Source organism: Salarias fasciatus, chromosome 14, assembly GCF_902148845.1.
Source record: "Salarias fasciatus chromosome 14, fSalaFa1.1, whole genome shotgun sequence".
NCBI lineage: Eukaryota > Metazoa > Chordata > Actinopteri > Blenniiformes > Blenniidae > Salarias > Salarias fasciatus.
The window spans coordinates 8,422,838-8,439,788 of NC_043758.1; the positions used below are offsets into that span (position 1 = coordinate 8,422,838).

Below are 16,951 nucleotides of genomic sequence, written 5' to 3' on the forward strand. Positions count from 1 at the left end.
ATGCACTTTTATGTAAAAATCAATCTGTCCTGTTTTATATGACATTTTTTGCCACCCAAAAAAGAAGTATTACCATAAAGTGCAGATAACCCTTTAGCTCAGAGTTTGAAAGTGAAGCTGTGTGCATCATGACACTGCAGTGAACAAACAAAACTGTTGATTGCCAGTTCTCTGTCTGTTTCATATATTTTAGGGTGTTGGTTGCACCCCTTGAGCCCGGCAGACCTTTGAGCCACCTGTAATAACCTGTCACAGATAAGTAATCTCTGCTCCACTGCGCTGTAAGCTGCTGGGCCGTGCAACATTTATTCAGTTCAGTTTTATGACAGCTGGACAGAAGGAAGAAAAGAACATCAGTAATTGATAAGATTAATAACGGCAGTGTTTTCTGTAAGTTCAAGGCTCTTGTGCTAATATGCATGCTGTGTTGACTTGATGAGGAGATGTGGCTAATTATTAATGTTTGCCATGACACATGCGCTCACCTCTCAGTGACCTGCAGTAATGGGTAATAGGTGGTAAAGTTTTGTCCTTTGAACAAGCAGAGATATGAAACGGTAGCGATGCAGAGGACAGCTGGGCCTTTATTCCATACGCACCGCCACGTGTATAAATGTTGGAAAATCAAATTAAGCCACTCTTGATGTGTTCGTCAGTCCCACAGGTGTTTGCAGTTAACACTGATTAGGCCTCCGGTTAAATGTGGGTTGAAGTTCCTGAGGTCGCGAGACTCATGAACTAATAATAATGAAAGAGACGACGATGGCGATGAAGCTGATGATGAACATGTGCAACCGATCTCAGACAAAGTGACAAAGACGTCAATCAGTCAGTCGGCGTGCGCACACGGGGTTTTGACTGGAGATCCCACCATGATCCATAATTGAAGCCACCTGTGAAGGTGGATGTGTTCGCAGGCTGCAGGAAGTTTGACATTATGCTGCGTTCGTGAGTTTTGAGCACATCGATTCTCAGATGACTGAGGGGTTTTCCACAAGAAAAGAGAATTTTTTCATGGAGCTTCCTAAAGTTAAGTTGAATGTTTTGCTTTGGCTCCCATTGTCGCCATTTTTTCTTTATCGTGTTTGATCAGATGTGATATTCTTCTGGAATAAGCTCCAATGTAATGCTCACAGGAATAGTGCAGGGGTCTACAGCCTTACCAGCGCTCTAATAATTAAAAGTAGCTTTTCAGGAACTGCAAAATGTATTTAACCTTCCAAATTAAGAAATGCCTTGCTCATAAGCCTTTATATGTAATTTTTACACATCTATGTAAGCCAAAGCTGTAGCTCGTAACTAAGAAAAGAGAACCTATCAAAAGTCTGTCCACATTGGCTTGATCTCAGTTTCTATGTAAGGTGCCATCAAGGTGATTATATTCATCTCACTTAAATTGAAGAATGCCTTACAGTGTTGTCGTGCCATTTATCTCCTCTGATTGTAAGGATTTGAGTCTCTGAAAGTGAAAGTGTGTTTTGCAACAATAATAAAAATTAAAGAAAAGCTTTTATTTTAAAGCAGGGAGCCACTCCACAGGGACCGAATGGCTTTGGCTCTGCAGGCTGCAGACCCCTGGACCAAGGTGAGCGTACGGGAGGCCGTCGGTGTGATTGTTTTCACACCATGTTTGCCTGCATCAGAGTGGAACTGGAGCTGCCCCGTGGCTTCAGCGGCTCTGCTGCTCGGTGATGCAGAGCAGTGACCTGCATAAAGCAAACAGCAAAATAAAACAAAACAATAAACGACTAATTTTACCGTGGGCTCGCTTCATATGATTTCAAACAAGTTGGTGATAGATTCATCTGCCTGGATACTGTCCACTCCACCCTGAGGCTCTGGAGTGTGAATATAGTAGGGAAACCAGGGTTTATTAGTTTCCCTTGATTCTTTTATAAGCATGGAAATGTAAAGTTCAGAGTGTGTTGATGCTGCAGGGGCCTGGTAAAGTTACCAGCTGCGTAAGTTCCATGTCCCATTTGGGACCATTCTCATGGCAGTCAGAAGGTTTGTTGATGATAATGGTTTTGCACACATTCTTTCATGCCTGCATGTCCACTCATGTGGGTAATGGTTATGATTTTTTTTTTTTCCTTTTTTGTTTATCTGCAGATTTTCATGTGATCGGTGTTTATGGGAAACTCAAAATTACTGGGAATGCCCCTCTCCCTGCTTGATGTGACTGACTGTGTCCCTTAAATAGACAAAATTGCTCCCTAACTAGTTAAACTGCTGTTATTTGAAGCCAAGAAAAGCTGGTTTATTTACAGTCCAGCCTTGTCAACAAAGGTCTCCAGGCTCCTGTTTCGCTATGCACTGGCCATTTAGTGCTGCCTTATGCTGCCTCGTGTGCGCTGGAAGTGCCTTATAAGGCAGCAGGTCTGTCTTGGACCTTGAGACCTGAAGTCCCGTCAGAGACACACTGGAGTGTGCAGTTTATAATGAAACTCGTCCAGAGGGCAGATACAATCTGCCGTGTTTGGAAAGGAGAGGAGACAGATTGAAGCCTTGCCCCGTGTCATATTGACTGTCTGCATGGAGCAGGATGGAGTTTGCTCACGAGGAATAAGCGCGGATGGAGGGAGTTGTGTGAAAGCGTGAGGATATCCCGTGACTGACTGGCGGATCTGGACAACAGCACAGCAACTTGAGCGTGGAATCGCTGTGAATCAGCTGTTTGAGCGAGTTTGGATCGAGGACGGCTTGCTTTTTGGGGAGAGACTTGCTCGGCTCCGCGTTGGTTGACGCGTCTCTGACTGTTGACGCCTCCACGTGTGCGTCTGAACGTGAAAACACAACCGGGCTGAGCGCTCTTTTATTTCTTTCTCTCTCTTCCTCGCTCCCCTCCCTCCCCCCGCACACACACACTCTCTCTCAGCTGTTATATCCCCGCACACCACAGCTCGGATATCAGTTACCGGGACCCGACCAATCCCGGCGCGCTGTCGGAGCTCCGGAGGAGAGAGAGAGAGAGCAGACCGGGGAGAGAGAGAGAGGAGTCCGGCTGGGGGAGATAAACCCAGGAGGAGCGCACACACCCAGCCACCTCATCATCCACCGTCCACCCCGCTTCACCCCCTCCCGGCCCTGCGCGAGCCGCGTCCTGCCTCCTCTGACCGACTGCAGCTGTTCGGGTTAACCGGGGGGAAGCGCGAGGCAGGATGCGCGATGGGACAAGCGTGCGGACACGCGCTCCTCTGCCGTAGCCAGCCGCCGTCCTCAGAAATGTAAGTGCGCGTTCACACTACGAGGTGCCGACTCTCGCCGCGTGCATCCCGGAGCTTTTGCCGCTACTTCTTTTGGGCGGGGGGGCTGCTGCTGCTGCGTGGAGGAGGCACATGGCGTCTGGAAGCACTGAGCCAAACGCTGAGTGGTGCGTAGTAGCGCGAGTGCGACCTGCCGGGTGTCATGATTCCCACTCGGTGCGCCGTGAGCCGTGCACGCGGCTGTCAAGTGTATGAACCCGAGGACAGAGCTCTTCAGCATCTCTGAATCACCCCGCGAGCGCAGTCTGCTCTTCAGAGAATTTAGTGACCTTATCGTGCCTTTGCATCTTCCTGGATGTGGTAACAGTACTCCCACAGACAGCTGTACTCCTAATATTCCTACAGGGACTGATACACGGGCTGTCAGAGATCACGTAATTAAATTCTGTCCATGAAAACCTCGATATCTGAAAGCACTGACTCTGAGCAAACAACATTATCCTAAATTAGGCTCACTCAGCTTTTGCTGCTGTTTCTAATCTCTGCATGAATGGTTTGTGAGCTGTAACTTAAAGCTTTATTAATGTTTGAAGCATGCAATGGTGTGCAGGAGTTTTAGGGTGGGTGTGCTGTAAGAGTGCTTTCAGAAATTGATTTGTTAAGGAGTTTGTTGTCATCACTTCATTTCAAATGGGAAACTGAATCAGCTGCAGAGTATGACCACCTTCACCCTGATGACCCCCTTCAGAGCTGTGGGTGTGTTCTGGTTGAGATAAAACTTTGTTTTCATGTTAATTTTTGTAAAATCAGGGCTCTGTGGGGGGTGGAGGCACACAGTAAAAACCACAGGTGAGTTTGAAAGTTGCCAGGTTGTGATTTTTTTTCAACATTTGTTCAGGGAAATGACCTACAATCTTTGAACAAAAGTTTACTGGCTCGGTATATGTACATGATATTTTCACCACCTGTGAAAAGTTGGCTTTCAGAAGATTTTATCTAGAGTGAGAAATAACCTATTTAAAACAACAACAAAAACTGTCTCAGACTAAGGATGGACAACTTTGATCACTGACAGCCACAGAATTTGCATCTCTCTAGAGGGGTTGAATTAAAAGGGTCATGATGTGGAGGGATTAGAGGAACTGATTAAATTTGGAAAAATAAGTGTCTTCATATAATGCAGCTTAAAATGCATTTAGATTACAGATTTCCCAAAAATTTGAATTAGGGATGGGTTAAATTGTGGTTAATTGGCCATTCTCATTGTACTATTGTTTTCGGAAATCATCATTTCAAGAAAGACGATGTGATCCACCGGCGGCCTGCAGACGGCTGAATGTTTTCGATGAACCTCTCTCTGGATGTCTTTGTTGTTTAAGCTTTCGGCTCTGTAATGAGGTGTTCTTTCAATGTTCAGACAGATTTTCCTGTGTGACTCTTCGATTACTGGAAGCAGCTTTCTCAGTTCACTGTAAGATAAATGCTCAGCTTAACTAATATGTGCCATCGATCAAAGAGGGCTGGCATGATCATTATAATAACTGGCTGCTCTATTTGTTCCAGTGAAGCAGCCTTGCTGACTTTGTGAAGCCTGCGGTGTTGATTGTGAGTTGAGGGCGCGTCAGATCGCTGTTCATTAAGCTCGCCGGCGCCTGGATGTGGACGCTACTTGTTGTATTTGACTTCAGCCTCCCGCGCCTTGTTTATTTGTCGTTTCCAGGACACCTGTCTGGCCCAAAAGAATTTTTAAATGCCACCGCTTCGGGCTTAGCGCTCAGGGTTCAGTTAGATAATGAAATGGTGTGATAGCACGCCATGTTTCAGCTGTTTGAGATTAAAGTTTGCCATGCAATCCTGCCACGCTCACTCACATTAAAATGACACATCTGTAGCTGAAAGAAGTGAGTGGTTGTGATCAAACAGAATGCATATCCATGTTTTATCAAAGTTCTCTTGAAAAATGATGCACTGCATTAGTATGATACTTCCCTGGGTATTACAGCTGAATGGCGTAATTCATAGATTGCTTTGTCGTTATACGTTGATTGCACAGTTAGTTCAGATCAAGTTGCAACTCATTTGTTCCCAAACTGGAAGAATTTGCTTGATTTTATCTAAGTACATTTTAATTGTCAATTACAGTTCAATTAAAAAGAAAATCACTGGAAACCAATGACTTTCAGTTACCTCAGCCATCGAAAAGAATGAGCTTCTCACAAGGAGGATTTCTTCGCCACTAAAAGAGAAAAATAACCTGGAATTGTAGGAGACTAATGAATCTGACACATGGGCTTCTGTGAGCAATGATATCCAATTAGGTTGAGGAGCTGCTCTCACCTGCTTCGCTCAAGCTCGAGCTGCTTCGACTCAGACGGCGCCAGTGATCAGCAAAGGTCATGAATTACGGCGCATCCACGAAACGCGCAAGATGCCGAACCCACTGAATTACACAGCTTTTGCAAGAGAAACAGGCGTGGGTTTTGTTATTGCCGTGGGTTTCTAAAGCATAGGTTTAGCTGGACTGTCGATTTGAGAGCCATTAATACTGAGAAATATTGATAACGTTGATGAAGCTCGACAGCGTCATAAATCACGTCCATACGTCTTCCCCTTGCCTGTGTCTCTTTTTTCCCGTCGGTTTTAATATTTGATGCTATGTGCTGTTTGGCTGCTGCTGCTGCTGGTGTTTGTGCGCTCTGAGCAGCCTTTTGAGGGAGACACGTTCAATTCACTCCGCTTATCTGCTGAAATCATCGTGCATCATTTTAAGAGCCAGAGCACACGTTGCCCTTTATAATCTATGTGTGCGTGTGTGTGTGTGTGTGTGTTTATGTGCCAGCAGGTGTGCCTGCGAATGATTTTCAGCCTGAAAAATAGTGCAATTTATTGGACTGACGCCAGGAAGTCCGATTCCCCAGCCACACACACACACACACACACACAGAAATGTACCAAGGTGCACAGCAGCAGAGTTGTAACCTGACTCCTGATGAGAGAGCATGTGTGTGTGTGTTTGAGAGAGAGGGAGCGAAGAGAGAAAGGATGCTGATGTTGCACTCTGTTATCATCAGTAATGGGCTCATCAATACTAAAATATTCAGAGAGAGAGAGAGATGCAGAGAGAGAGAGAGAGAAAAGAGACTGGAAAAGCAAATACAATGACGGTAAAGAGAGAAGCTGAGAGAATTCTTTATGCATTTTGTATTTAGGTTGTTTCATACGGCTTTCGTTCATGCACCCATCTTCCATCCATTCACATTGGGGTCATTCGGCGCTGAAGCCAATCCCACATGATTATGGGCGAATTCAAGCAACGCTCTGGACAGGTCACCAGTCCATCGCAGGAAAGATGCAGCGTTGGAGTCAACCAGTTCAACGACAGTACACGTATGCATTTTTGGATTGGGTGAGGAAGCTTAGAGAAAACACGCACATACATGGAGGGTTCATGCACGTCTCGTACAGATAAGGCCCGAAACCCTGTCCAGAGTATGAACCACTTGTAAACATTTTTGTATTCAGTGTTGATGTATCATTCCCATGTCACACATAGTTGAGTTGAAGTTGTGTATTCAACACGAGATAAGAATTTTTTAAAACATAATCGGCATTTAGTGTGAAACACTTAAACTTAGGAGTAACAAATGAAAGTTGAGCACATGACCTTTTAAAAACACAATGTAATCAAACAAATAAATTGTGATTCATGTTTTTAAAATCTTGCACTGCGTGAATATTTAACGTCTGCCATCGTTTATATGATTAAAAAGCAACTGATTGAGAACAGGGTCGGTGAATCTCTCCTAGTTTGAATCATCAGTCTATATATATAAAAAAAAAAAAGTGTCTCCATAAAACAAAGTTAAAAACGGGAAAAAAGGATGACTCACTGGTAGATTTAATGCAACACATCAACTCAACACACTTGAAATTCTGATTTCATCACCTCTAGTGGAAGCTTTATGTTAACACTGCATTAACGATGCGCTTTGCATAATTTCGTTCCAGCCTATTTAGATAATCAACTTCGGGATTCTAAGTTTGGCTCCTAAATGAGTTCCAGATGTGTTCCTCTGGCTTCATTCAAGGCGTGAGCGTAATGGAAATAAATTGCTAATCACACTGATATCAGAGACTAGAAGATAGTCTCTCTTAAAAAGATCTGTGAGCCACTCCCAGATTGGATCGGCCCTCAGATGGTCTATGAAGGATGACCTTGAATGCAGATTTACTTTGAGGAACATTTGAGACGTTTTCTCCCTCGGCTTTGCTTCCTTCCTGAACAGCTTTATATTGAAATCCAATAAGTGTGGTTGGAGTCCTTCGCACCAGAATAGAAGACCTGGCCAGCTGGTCACTCGTGACGACTGTTTTTCACACCTTGTTAGCAGGAGTTATTTTTGAGACTCCTGCTAGAGAAACTGTTGGGTCTCATTTGTTTTATCGGGCACACTTGTTGTTCATGAGGTTTCAAGTATTGGTTGGTTAATTATGTAGTACTTACAGTTCAGTCATGGTGAGAATACAGCTCCAGGAACTTCATTGGGGTGAACACACTGTCATCATGTCTGTCCCTGTGTGTGTGTGTGAGAGAGCCTGGAGGTGTCACTGTGAAATGAGCCTGACAGCTCCCATAGTTCCCGGTTTTAGCTCCAGCAGCTCTTGTCAGCTTTCTTATCTCTATGGACTGTTGCCACAGACAGGTGTTTGTGTTTGTATCTGTGTGTGTGTGTGTGTGTGTGTGTGTGTGTGTGTGTGTGTGTGTGTGTGTGTGTGTGTGTGTACTACTGTGAGGCTATAAGTCACAAACGTGGGAGCCTTTGTATGGGCACAGCTGTGTTGCTGTCAGTAATCAAATGGACAGCCACAACTGTGTTTGTTAGTGTATTTTTTTTTTATCGCTGCAAACTGGTGTGCATGAGAGATGAAGGCTGGAGGTGATGCAGCTAAGTTTGGGGACGAGCCTTTGGTCTAATTAAAAAACAGTGGCCACGTTTACATGGGCCCTGTAAAATCGGATTGTAAGGCGAAGCGCAATGTAAATGTGTCATGTAAACGCCCGGGTGGATCCGCTTCACTCAGAGCGGATTGTATTTCGGATCTGATTGTACGAAGTGGTCTACGCCGATCGATAGTCCACTCCGTGCGTCATATAAACACCGCCTGACAGCGGAGCAGATTAAAAGGAGGATTGTTCGTTCCGCGCATGCGTTCCCTCGTACGTAGTGACGTGATGACGTGCGCCGTAAACGGGAAGCAGGACAGTCAAAAACACACAGAAAAACTCGATGGTGGTTGAGAAACACTTTTTAAATAAAAACCCCAAGAGAACTAAGACTGGAGAGGAGAGATGACCGCAAATGACCGCGTAATAGCGAGTTTTTCTAAGAGCTCTGTAGCAGACTACTAGCGACCGCCCGGCCGGTGTTATGGATTAACTGGTTCCCTTGTTAACAAGTGATGGAGTTTTGTGTGAACACGTGCTGGTAACAGCAGATGTTAAAATAAGACTCACAAAAGACTCTAAACTTATAATTTTACAGTAACTGTAGATAATTGACGTTCTCTAGAACGACTACAAGTTTCAGTCAGTATTTCAACATCTGTTGGTCACAAGTTATCACGGACACCAGTTCATTCGAAACATCGGCAGGCGGTGCGGAGTCCTGGTGCTCACACCGGGATGTGCCGCTCGGCCGGACGGTGCTCCGGCCGGGGGAGCGCCGGCTCCTTGAGCTGCGTATCATGGAGATGTTGGAACATTTTTTGAGCAGATATCCAGCAGATAAAAACACTCTGCTCGGCGCTGAGGACTGCTGCTGCAAAGCTAAAGACCTGAAAATTCCGCAAGAGACTTTGTGCGCATGTCACAGGACGCAGTTAATCCGCTTCACCCAGGGCCCTTGTAAACGAGGATTCATCCTGAATCGCTTCGTGTGCCGTCCATGTATACACACGCGTTTAACATGATTGTTTTCAATCGGATTGAAAAAACACCCATGTGTGGGCCAATGTCGCATCTCCTCTCTGTGTTGTGAGACCTCATTTATAGAAATAGTTGGGTCCCTGACGACTGGACTGTTTACTGGGTTTTATTGTGTCTTTTGAATTCTAAACGTAGACTCGACTTTTTTCACATTCAAAATAACTAAATTGAAATGACACATTCAAATATTTGAAATCAGCGTTTTGTATCATCAAACTTGTCCTAAAGGGACGTTGGTGAATCTTTTCAATGCCGCCGAGGTGCCTCTTTTATACCTGGCTGGATCACCATGGTAATTTATGCTACAAACACAATCTGCTCTTGATCAGGTTACAATTGAGATAAGAGATTAGCGCTTCGAAAGCGCTCCCCACAGACTAATCTCTGGTAAATGTCGGCTTTCTTGAGAACAAATTGCTCAGAGACGGTGTGCTGATTGTGAGAGGTTGTGTCGATAAGGCAAGACTTTTCAAAGACCAGCAAACTCTTTTGGCTTTCTGACAGACCACTTTATTATGCATCCTCCCTGAACGCCACCCGTTCTGCCCTCTGAAAGGAGTTACTGACTTTTTAGGACTTTAACAAACAATCAAGAATAAATTTGCCTCCAAGCAGCCGCCCCTATAAACAAAAAGGTGCAGTTACATAAACCCCCATCACTGGCTGGCACTTTTTATTTTGTAAAACGAATCTACTCATTTTCCCCTGCTAGCATTGAGCTGAAAACATCTTTTTATTTAAACCATGATAATAAGTACTTTATCTTTTCCATGCTATTTTATTTTCGTCAGCTGACACGACCTCTGGATCGGCTTATTGTGCATTTCGGGTTTCACTGTGACATGTTGAGCAGTGCTTTCACACTCCTCCTCATTATCGTCATTAGAGTTTACTTTTTGTAAAATACACTGTGCTGCTGTCAGCAGATTGTCCATGTTTGTCATTGATCATAATGTTTCTAACAAGAGGGAAGGACAGTCCATCAGATTAAATACATAATAATTCATTTTATTTCACAAAGCTCTTTCTCATTGCGACTGAATACCTGACAGGCTGCTTTATTCCTCTTTTATTCTATCATTGGCGCTTCGTATGATGAGAGGAGACCTTTTGCCAACATCAGCAGTTGAGAAATGTAAAAAAATAAATAAATGAATAAAAATTGACCACTGCCATGATTAGAAGTTATATTAACATTCAGATAGTTTTCAGACTGTCCCTTTCTCTGTGACTTTGTTCGTAGCATTTTTAAGACGGCACAGTTATCTATCATGACTGGACGAAAGTAACTCAATACATGCTCAAATAAACGTTTCTCCATCCATTTATTCAACTCAGGGATGGACACAGTAGCTGATCCCAGCTGACCGTGAATAAAGGTCCAGTCAAGACAGGTCGACAGTACATTGCAGAGAAAAGACGAAGCACACAGTCACATTCTTATTCACACCTGCAGGCAATTTTTTAAACGCCAAATAACCTCGAAATCATGGTTTTAACCTGTGAGAAGTCTGACCGGTGTATGATCGTGATGAAGTGATGAAGATCTTAAAAATGACAAATTATTTATGCATGCACATCTAGATTTGCATTTGTAATTGCCGATTTAGCCTTTTAGCTTTTCCTCCACTTTTCCCCTTCTTCTCGTATTGCATGATGCTTTTGTCAGGGTTCGCGGAATTTAGTTTCCAATCAACAGCTCTGCCCTTTTTCTCATGAACTTGCAAAGTACCCAAAGCCGGAGGTCAGGCTCGATAAAGAAAGCTGATATCTGGCTTCGTCATACACAATTTTCTGGTTATAAGTTAAGATGTGTCGAGTCTGGTGGGGTTGAACCCTCTGAACTGAAGCTCGTCCCTTCACTACCTGGGACTTTTTATTATTATCATGACATTTAAGTTTTAAATCACATGACTTTATCTTTCAGTTGCTGCAATAATGCATGTTTAAGATTGTGACAAAGTGCAACTCAATGAAAGATGACCTGACAAGTTTCCGAGGAGTTTGAGAAGAAAAAAATACTTGAAGTTTTTAGTACTTATGTAGAGATATGTGCCAGCCTGAGTGCAGGTGCTCCTTCCCAGACTTTCCTAGCCGTGTTTGTTGTGTTCAGAGCATTTGGAAGTTGCCTTTGAGGTAGAAGGACACCAGATGGATGACTTTCCACCTGAGATCGCCCCAATGAGAAGTCAAGACCTCTGCAGACATCAAGAGAAGGACTGACAGCAACTTTGAAGTGCTGCTGCTTTTATACAAGGTTTTACTTTGAAGGGGAGGCGAGTCCTCGTCTGTCCCGGCCTCCATGAGGTCTGTCTTGTCTTTTGTCCCCGTCTGTGTGTGTGTGTGTGTGTGTGTGTACCTGCTGCTCCTGTGCGTCTCCCCTTCGTGTTTCCATCTATTCAACCTGCATCCTCCCTTCTTTTAACCCTTCTCTCTTGTGTGTCAGGAGGTCGTCTCCATTGCGCTGCTCTCAAAGGTCCCAGCAGCTTGTGTTGTTTCCTTGTGTTCTTTTCTACTCTGCCAGATGATGAAATGAGTGTGTTCATGAAAATCCACACTATGAATGATCTCGATGACGCCGTTTCCAAGAGCGCACAACAGTTGCAAAACAGCTTTTGTGTGTTTTCCCCAGATCTCTGGATGACACTTTAAATACGGTAGTAAAGAGCTCCAGAGACTATGGAGTGATTTATGGTTAAGGAGGAGCTTTGCTCGGGACATCGCTGAGGTACTTAAAATAATTGACTTTATCTATGTTTGATGTGAGGTTTCCAGCAAATTCTTTTGTCATTTATTACCCCCAGAGATGTGTTTTCATATCCCCATTCCAAGCTTTTTTTTTTTTTTTTTTTTTTTTAAATTTACTAATAGTTGATTTCTTTCATTTCTTAAATCAAATAATTCACAAGGGGCCTGTGAACAGAAGTTGTGGCAAATTTTCCACAGAAACCAGAACATTCCTGTTATCAGCAAAGAATACAGATCTTAATATCTCAGATGGATTACAAATATCACTGATATACAGGCTGAATAGAATTGGTCCGAGCACTGGCCCCTGCGGGACGCCACACACAGTATACAAACATTCTGATTGATGTTACTGCAGCGCAATAAATGCTCGCCTGTTCTCTCGATAGCTCCTCACCAAATTCAAAAGTAGCCCCCTGAATCCGATATTTGTTGATGTGATTCTGTTATGGGCCTCGAAGTGGAACACCAGCGCTCCCCCGGTTCTTCCCATGCGTCTTTTTAACAGAACAGCCGATATTTCTGCCTTCTACAGGCTGTTCCCGGCTTCTCGTGCTGCTCCAGCAAGAATCAGAATCAGAATCCTGCTAAAAGGAAAGTTTTCACTGCTGCAGAGACAATATGATTGTGGACGGGAAAGATGGTGAAGGATGTGAAGCGAGCGGGCATGTGGCAGTCCTCCAGTGAAGTGGTAAAGATGACTGTGAACACTAGAGACAGCCGGCCGGCACAGTGCTGCAGGGTGGCGAGAGAGGCAGAGCGTGGTCGGGACGCTCGCTCGCTCGCTCGCAGGCGCTCTGCGTCTGACAACCTGATGATGTCCGCGACTGGACGGTGAGTGACGAGCGGGGAGGAGGCCGACTGCAAGGTGCTCAACTGAGCAGCGTCTCGGCCTTTTCGTGGAGGAGCTGGAGATGAGGTGTGTGTCTCGATTGTCCTTTTTGTCTTTCTAATCAGCTGTAGAACACACCGAGGTCGCTGCTCGATGTCGCCGGGATGATGAGCTTTCAGTTTGAAGTTGGCAATTAGTCTGCTGCCCTTCCAGGCAGAAGCTGAGCTGTCTGAGTTTGTGAGTACGGCCTGAACACATCTTTCACTGTTTTCCCAAACCCCTATTTAGACTGATTAAACTGCTGCTCGTCTCCTCTGCCTGGACACACTGAGCGTGAAGGTCATCTGAGTCTAGGTAGGAATTGTTGAAACTTCTTGTGAAAAATTATAATTTTTTTAATCGAGTTTTGCTTTTGGACTCTTCAGTGGGAAGTAGCGAAGTTGCTGCATGTGTCACGGGTGTGAAAATCACCCAGATTCTCATCTTTTATGGATATTCGAACTTACAAACACGATAATAGTAACAGTAAAACCTCCAATGACACACAGTATGTGGCAAGAATTTGAAGCGGCTGCTGAAAAGAAGCAGGACATTAAAATGACTGAAGATGATTGAAGTAAATAATTTATGAATCTCAAATTCACCAACACAAAAAGCCCTTTCGCAAAGCTCAGAAATTCAGAAGTTCAGAGAGTAGCTGAGAAAGATTTGTCCTTTTTATGTAACAGTTACATATGAATAAAAATATATTTCATTTTGTATTTAGTTAAAAGGAATGAATGACACTTGTGGTTAAGCCTATCTATTGAGAAGTGTATTATTATTGAAATATCTCTCGGTATATTGCAGAATATAGTGCGATTAACAAGTTCACACTAATGTGAGATACTTTGAAACATATACTTCTACTTTAAAGATGTAAAATGGAATGAAAGTGTTAAAGCAGTATAACTGTTAAATATTTCATTAATAAACACAGCAGTAGAACAGAAATGTCCCAAGACAGTCTGGCTTTCTCGAAATATCAGGAAGTCAGACAGTTGGATTAATGTGGTTCAACCAGTTTAGAGGATTATTTGTTAATCCCTTCACTGTTCCAAAATGTGTGTTCAACACATCTTCGTATGTTTTATGAAGCAATATGCTTTTTAAAGGAATTTTCATTTTGATCAAATTTCCTGATTGTATTTAACATGATTTTTAAATCTATTTGTTAAATTATATTTAATTTCAACATACTTTCTGTACAACTTTAATAACCATCTATGTAGTTCTGCAGTTGTGAGAAGAGGTATTGATACAGAAGCTTCAAGGTAACTAATAGTCACTAATAGTATTTTACTATGTATGTTAAAAATACATGTCTTGCAATTAAAGAATGAAATATTGAAGAGGGAAGAGGGAAAGATGGACTGCAACACTTGTCAGGTCTTGTAATTTGCGTGTCCGAAGGGGCCTGACGTGAGGAGACCTGACAGCTGCTCATGTAAACTGCCATGAGTCATGATAATATGCTCGCAAAAGAAAAACCCGGTCGTGTGCCAACTAGGAGCCAGATTTAGCTTTTCAGGCATATTTTTAGTTTCCAGTAATTTCATTCTTTTCTTGGGCCTGTTGGTGTTATACAGCTTTACCCTTTAGAGAGTTCCCATTTAAAAGAATATTTTTAAATCAAATAAATAAAAATAAATGTCAGTGGTTTTTGTATTAACGGGAGGACTGCCTTAAAACATACAGGCAAGACATAAAATGATAATTATTAGCAGAAATTATATATTCTAATGAAAGAGCATGTTAGAACACAACATTAGAAAAGACTATTGTCAGGCCGTCTATTCCAGTTTCCACTCTTTACAAAGATTTTTCTTTCCTTTTTATTTCAATCAAACCCCATACAGGACATGTAACCACATAAACTCAACCGTATTCAATGAAATGATACGTTCATGAGTGCTTTTAGTTTGTAATGGGGTTGGGCCGTGATATTTGGAGAGGTGTTTTATTTTGCTCTGATCTTTTATGTTAAGAGCATCACTGAAATGTTGCACTTTGCCCGTCTTCCTTTTCGCACTGCCTTTGTATTTGCCATCATGTCTTGTTTGAATTCATCCAGCACCTCTTTTCATTTCTCGCTTGATTTCCTCTCTGAATGCCGTGCAGTCGTTCCGGGGTTTCTGGTTTGTATTCTCTCCTTTAAAAGTCCTCAGTCGCCACATCTCTCCAAACAGGCTCTCTTTCTACGTCTCAATTTGGTTTCGTCTTTATTTTTTAGATTGTAATCAGTTTGTAATCAGCTGGAGCTTTAATATTGATAGAAATTATGGTGAGTTTATTTGTCTGTTTTTCCACCTTATTCTGACACTTACTAGAAGTCTTTCATTCTCAGTTTTCTTCTTTCTATTACTGATGTACATGGTGTCCATGCTGTGAAGCTGCAGCTGTAGATTTGATGGTAATTTTATTTTATAGTTGTAGTTTCAGACGGTTTCCGTTCTGATTTTTACACACGTGAATTTGCCGATTCTCCTGACGTCGGTGCGCCTGTCCCGCTGTGCCGTCCAGATAGATGTGTCGTTGTTGTAACCGCCACTGGTGACATCAATGTGCTTGATCTCCACCGAAGATAGCGGCACAATGTGCTCACATGCTCCAGTGACCCATGCTCTGCTGTGCAGGGCTTTTCTTATTGATCAGCGCTATCGATCAGTCCACAAAGAGATAAAGCCACTGACCGCCTCTAAATGCTGCATGTGGGACATTTTTGTTGTGATTGTAGTTCAGAGGAGTGGAATGAGTCTTTCAAGGCTCTATAAACACACTGACTGTAAGAATACACCTTCCGATACACATGTCAATAAGAATAGCCTGTGCTGTCCTTTAAATGAACACTATACACACACACACACACATCATACACAACCCTGATTGTGTTACTGCTATCTCTGTTGTGTCATACATTTCTGATTAAAATCATGTTATGAATTCTTACTCATCCATTTTTTTTCTTGCTCCTAAATGAGCCTCCTCTCATGGACCAGTTTTTTTGGCTTTCCAGCACGTTTTCCGTTCACGTCGTTACCTGGTTTTGGTTGTCTGCTCCATCTGCCTCTTCATCGTTCCATGTTTTCTCAGTTCCTGCCCTGACATTCAAACTCCGAAGCCCCGCTCGCCAAACAGACACAGAAAGAGAGAGACAGGTGTGTGAGAGAGAGGCGGAGGCTGCTCCAAAGGATTGATAGATGAAGGGATGACATGATGGAGGACAGGTGTTCCTTCCAGAGATGTGTCCAGGTTGCTTGTTGACTAATGGTGTCAGAGGGTCTCCCACACATCAGGACGTCAGATTGATTGTCAGTAAAGATCACAAAGATCTAAGTTTTATTTTATTGCTGCAGAATATACAATTTTATTGAATTACTGACAGCATATAGTTTATATTTATTACACATAAACTGGCACATTTCAGGCCCTTTTTTTGTTTTAATCCTTTTAAAATGTAATTTATTACCTCAAAATGGAAGTATTTTATTTACCACATTTGATGCAATGAAAATGTTAGAAATCTGTGTTCATCTAAACTTCACATTCTCCTGTTTTTCTTGTTTCTTATAAATTCCAACAAGCCTACATTTGGAGGATTTTTACATTCTAGCCTACTCTAGCCTAATATTACAGCTTTGTCCCTCAGCTCTGAGTCCTGCTGATTTTAATTTGCACTGTTTAATCCATTCCCAGCCCACTCGGGACACCTGGTAATTACATAGACTGGGTATGGCAAATCCATGCAGTGCTGAGCGGTGCAGCCATTTCTAGTGCAGCTATTTCCATTTAGTCTTCAGTATATGATTAGAACATGTAAAATCACAACAACAACAACTTCAGTGTGAACAGTCATGCATTTGTGCTAAATTCATCATACAAAATCTACCAATCTTTTATTCAAAAAGTTCAAATAAGTTACTTGTTATTCACTACAATCTTTAAAAAAACCAAACTGTCAAAGCGGCAACTCAAACTACAAACATCTCTAGTTCACAATAATATGCAGTCGAGCTAAAGGGACGCTGTCTATAAAAACTTCTGCACCGACCTGAACTTCGCTTGCAGTGCGTACAGCAGTGCAAACCTGCATTGCTTGACTAAATAAGAAGGTACAAGTTAGAAATCCGACTGACTTCA

At 42.8% G+C, this 16,951-nt stretch overlaps 1 protein-coding gene across 1 annotated transcript in view; it reads left to right on the plus strand.

Moving 5' to 3' along the window:
- The first annotated feature begins 3,093 nt into the window (after nt 1-3,093).
- pde2a (phosphodiesterase 2A) overlaps nt 3,094-16,951 on the plus strand; it is a 164,267-nt gene continuing 150,409 nt past the window's right edge. Inside the window, exon 1 of the mRNA XM_030108847.1 lies at nt 3,094-3,227. Within this exon, the coding sequence (XP_029964707.1) occupies nt 3,169-3,227 (59 nt within the window). The 5' untranslated portion in view covers nt 3,094-3,168. The remainder of the gene's footprint in view (nt 3,228-16,951) is intronic.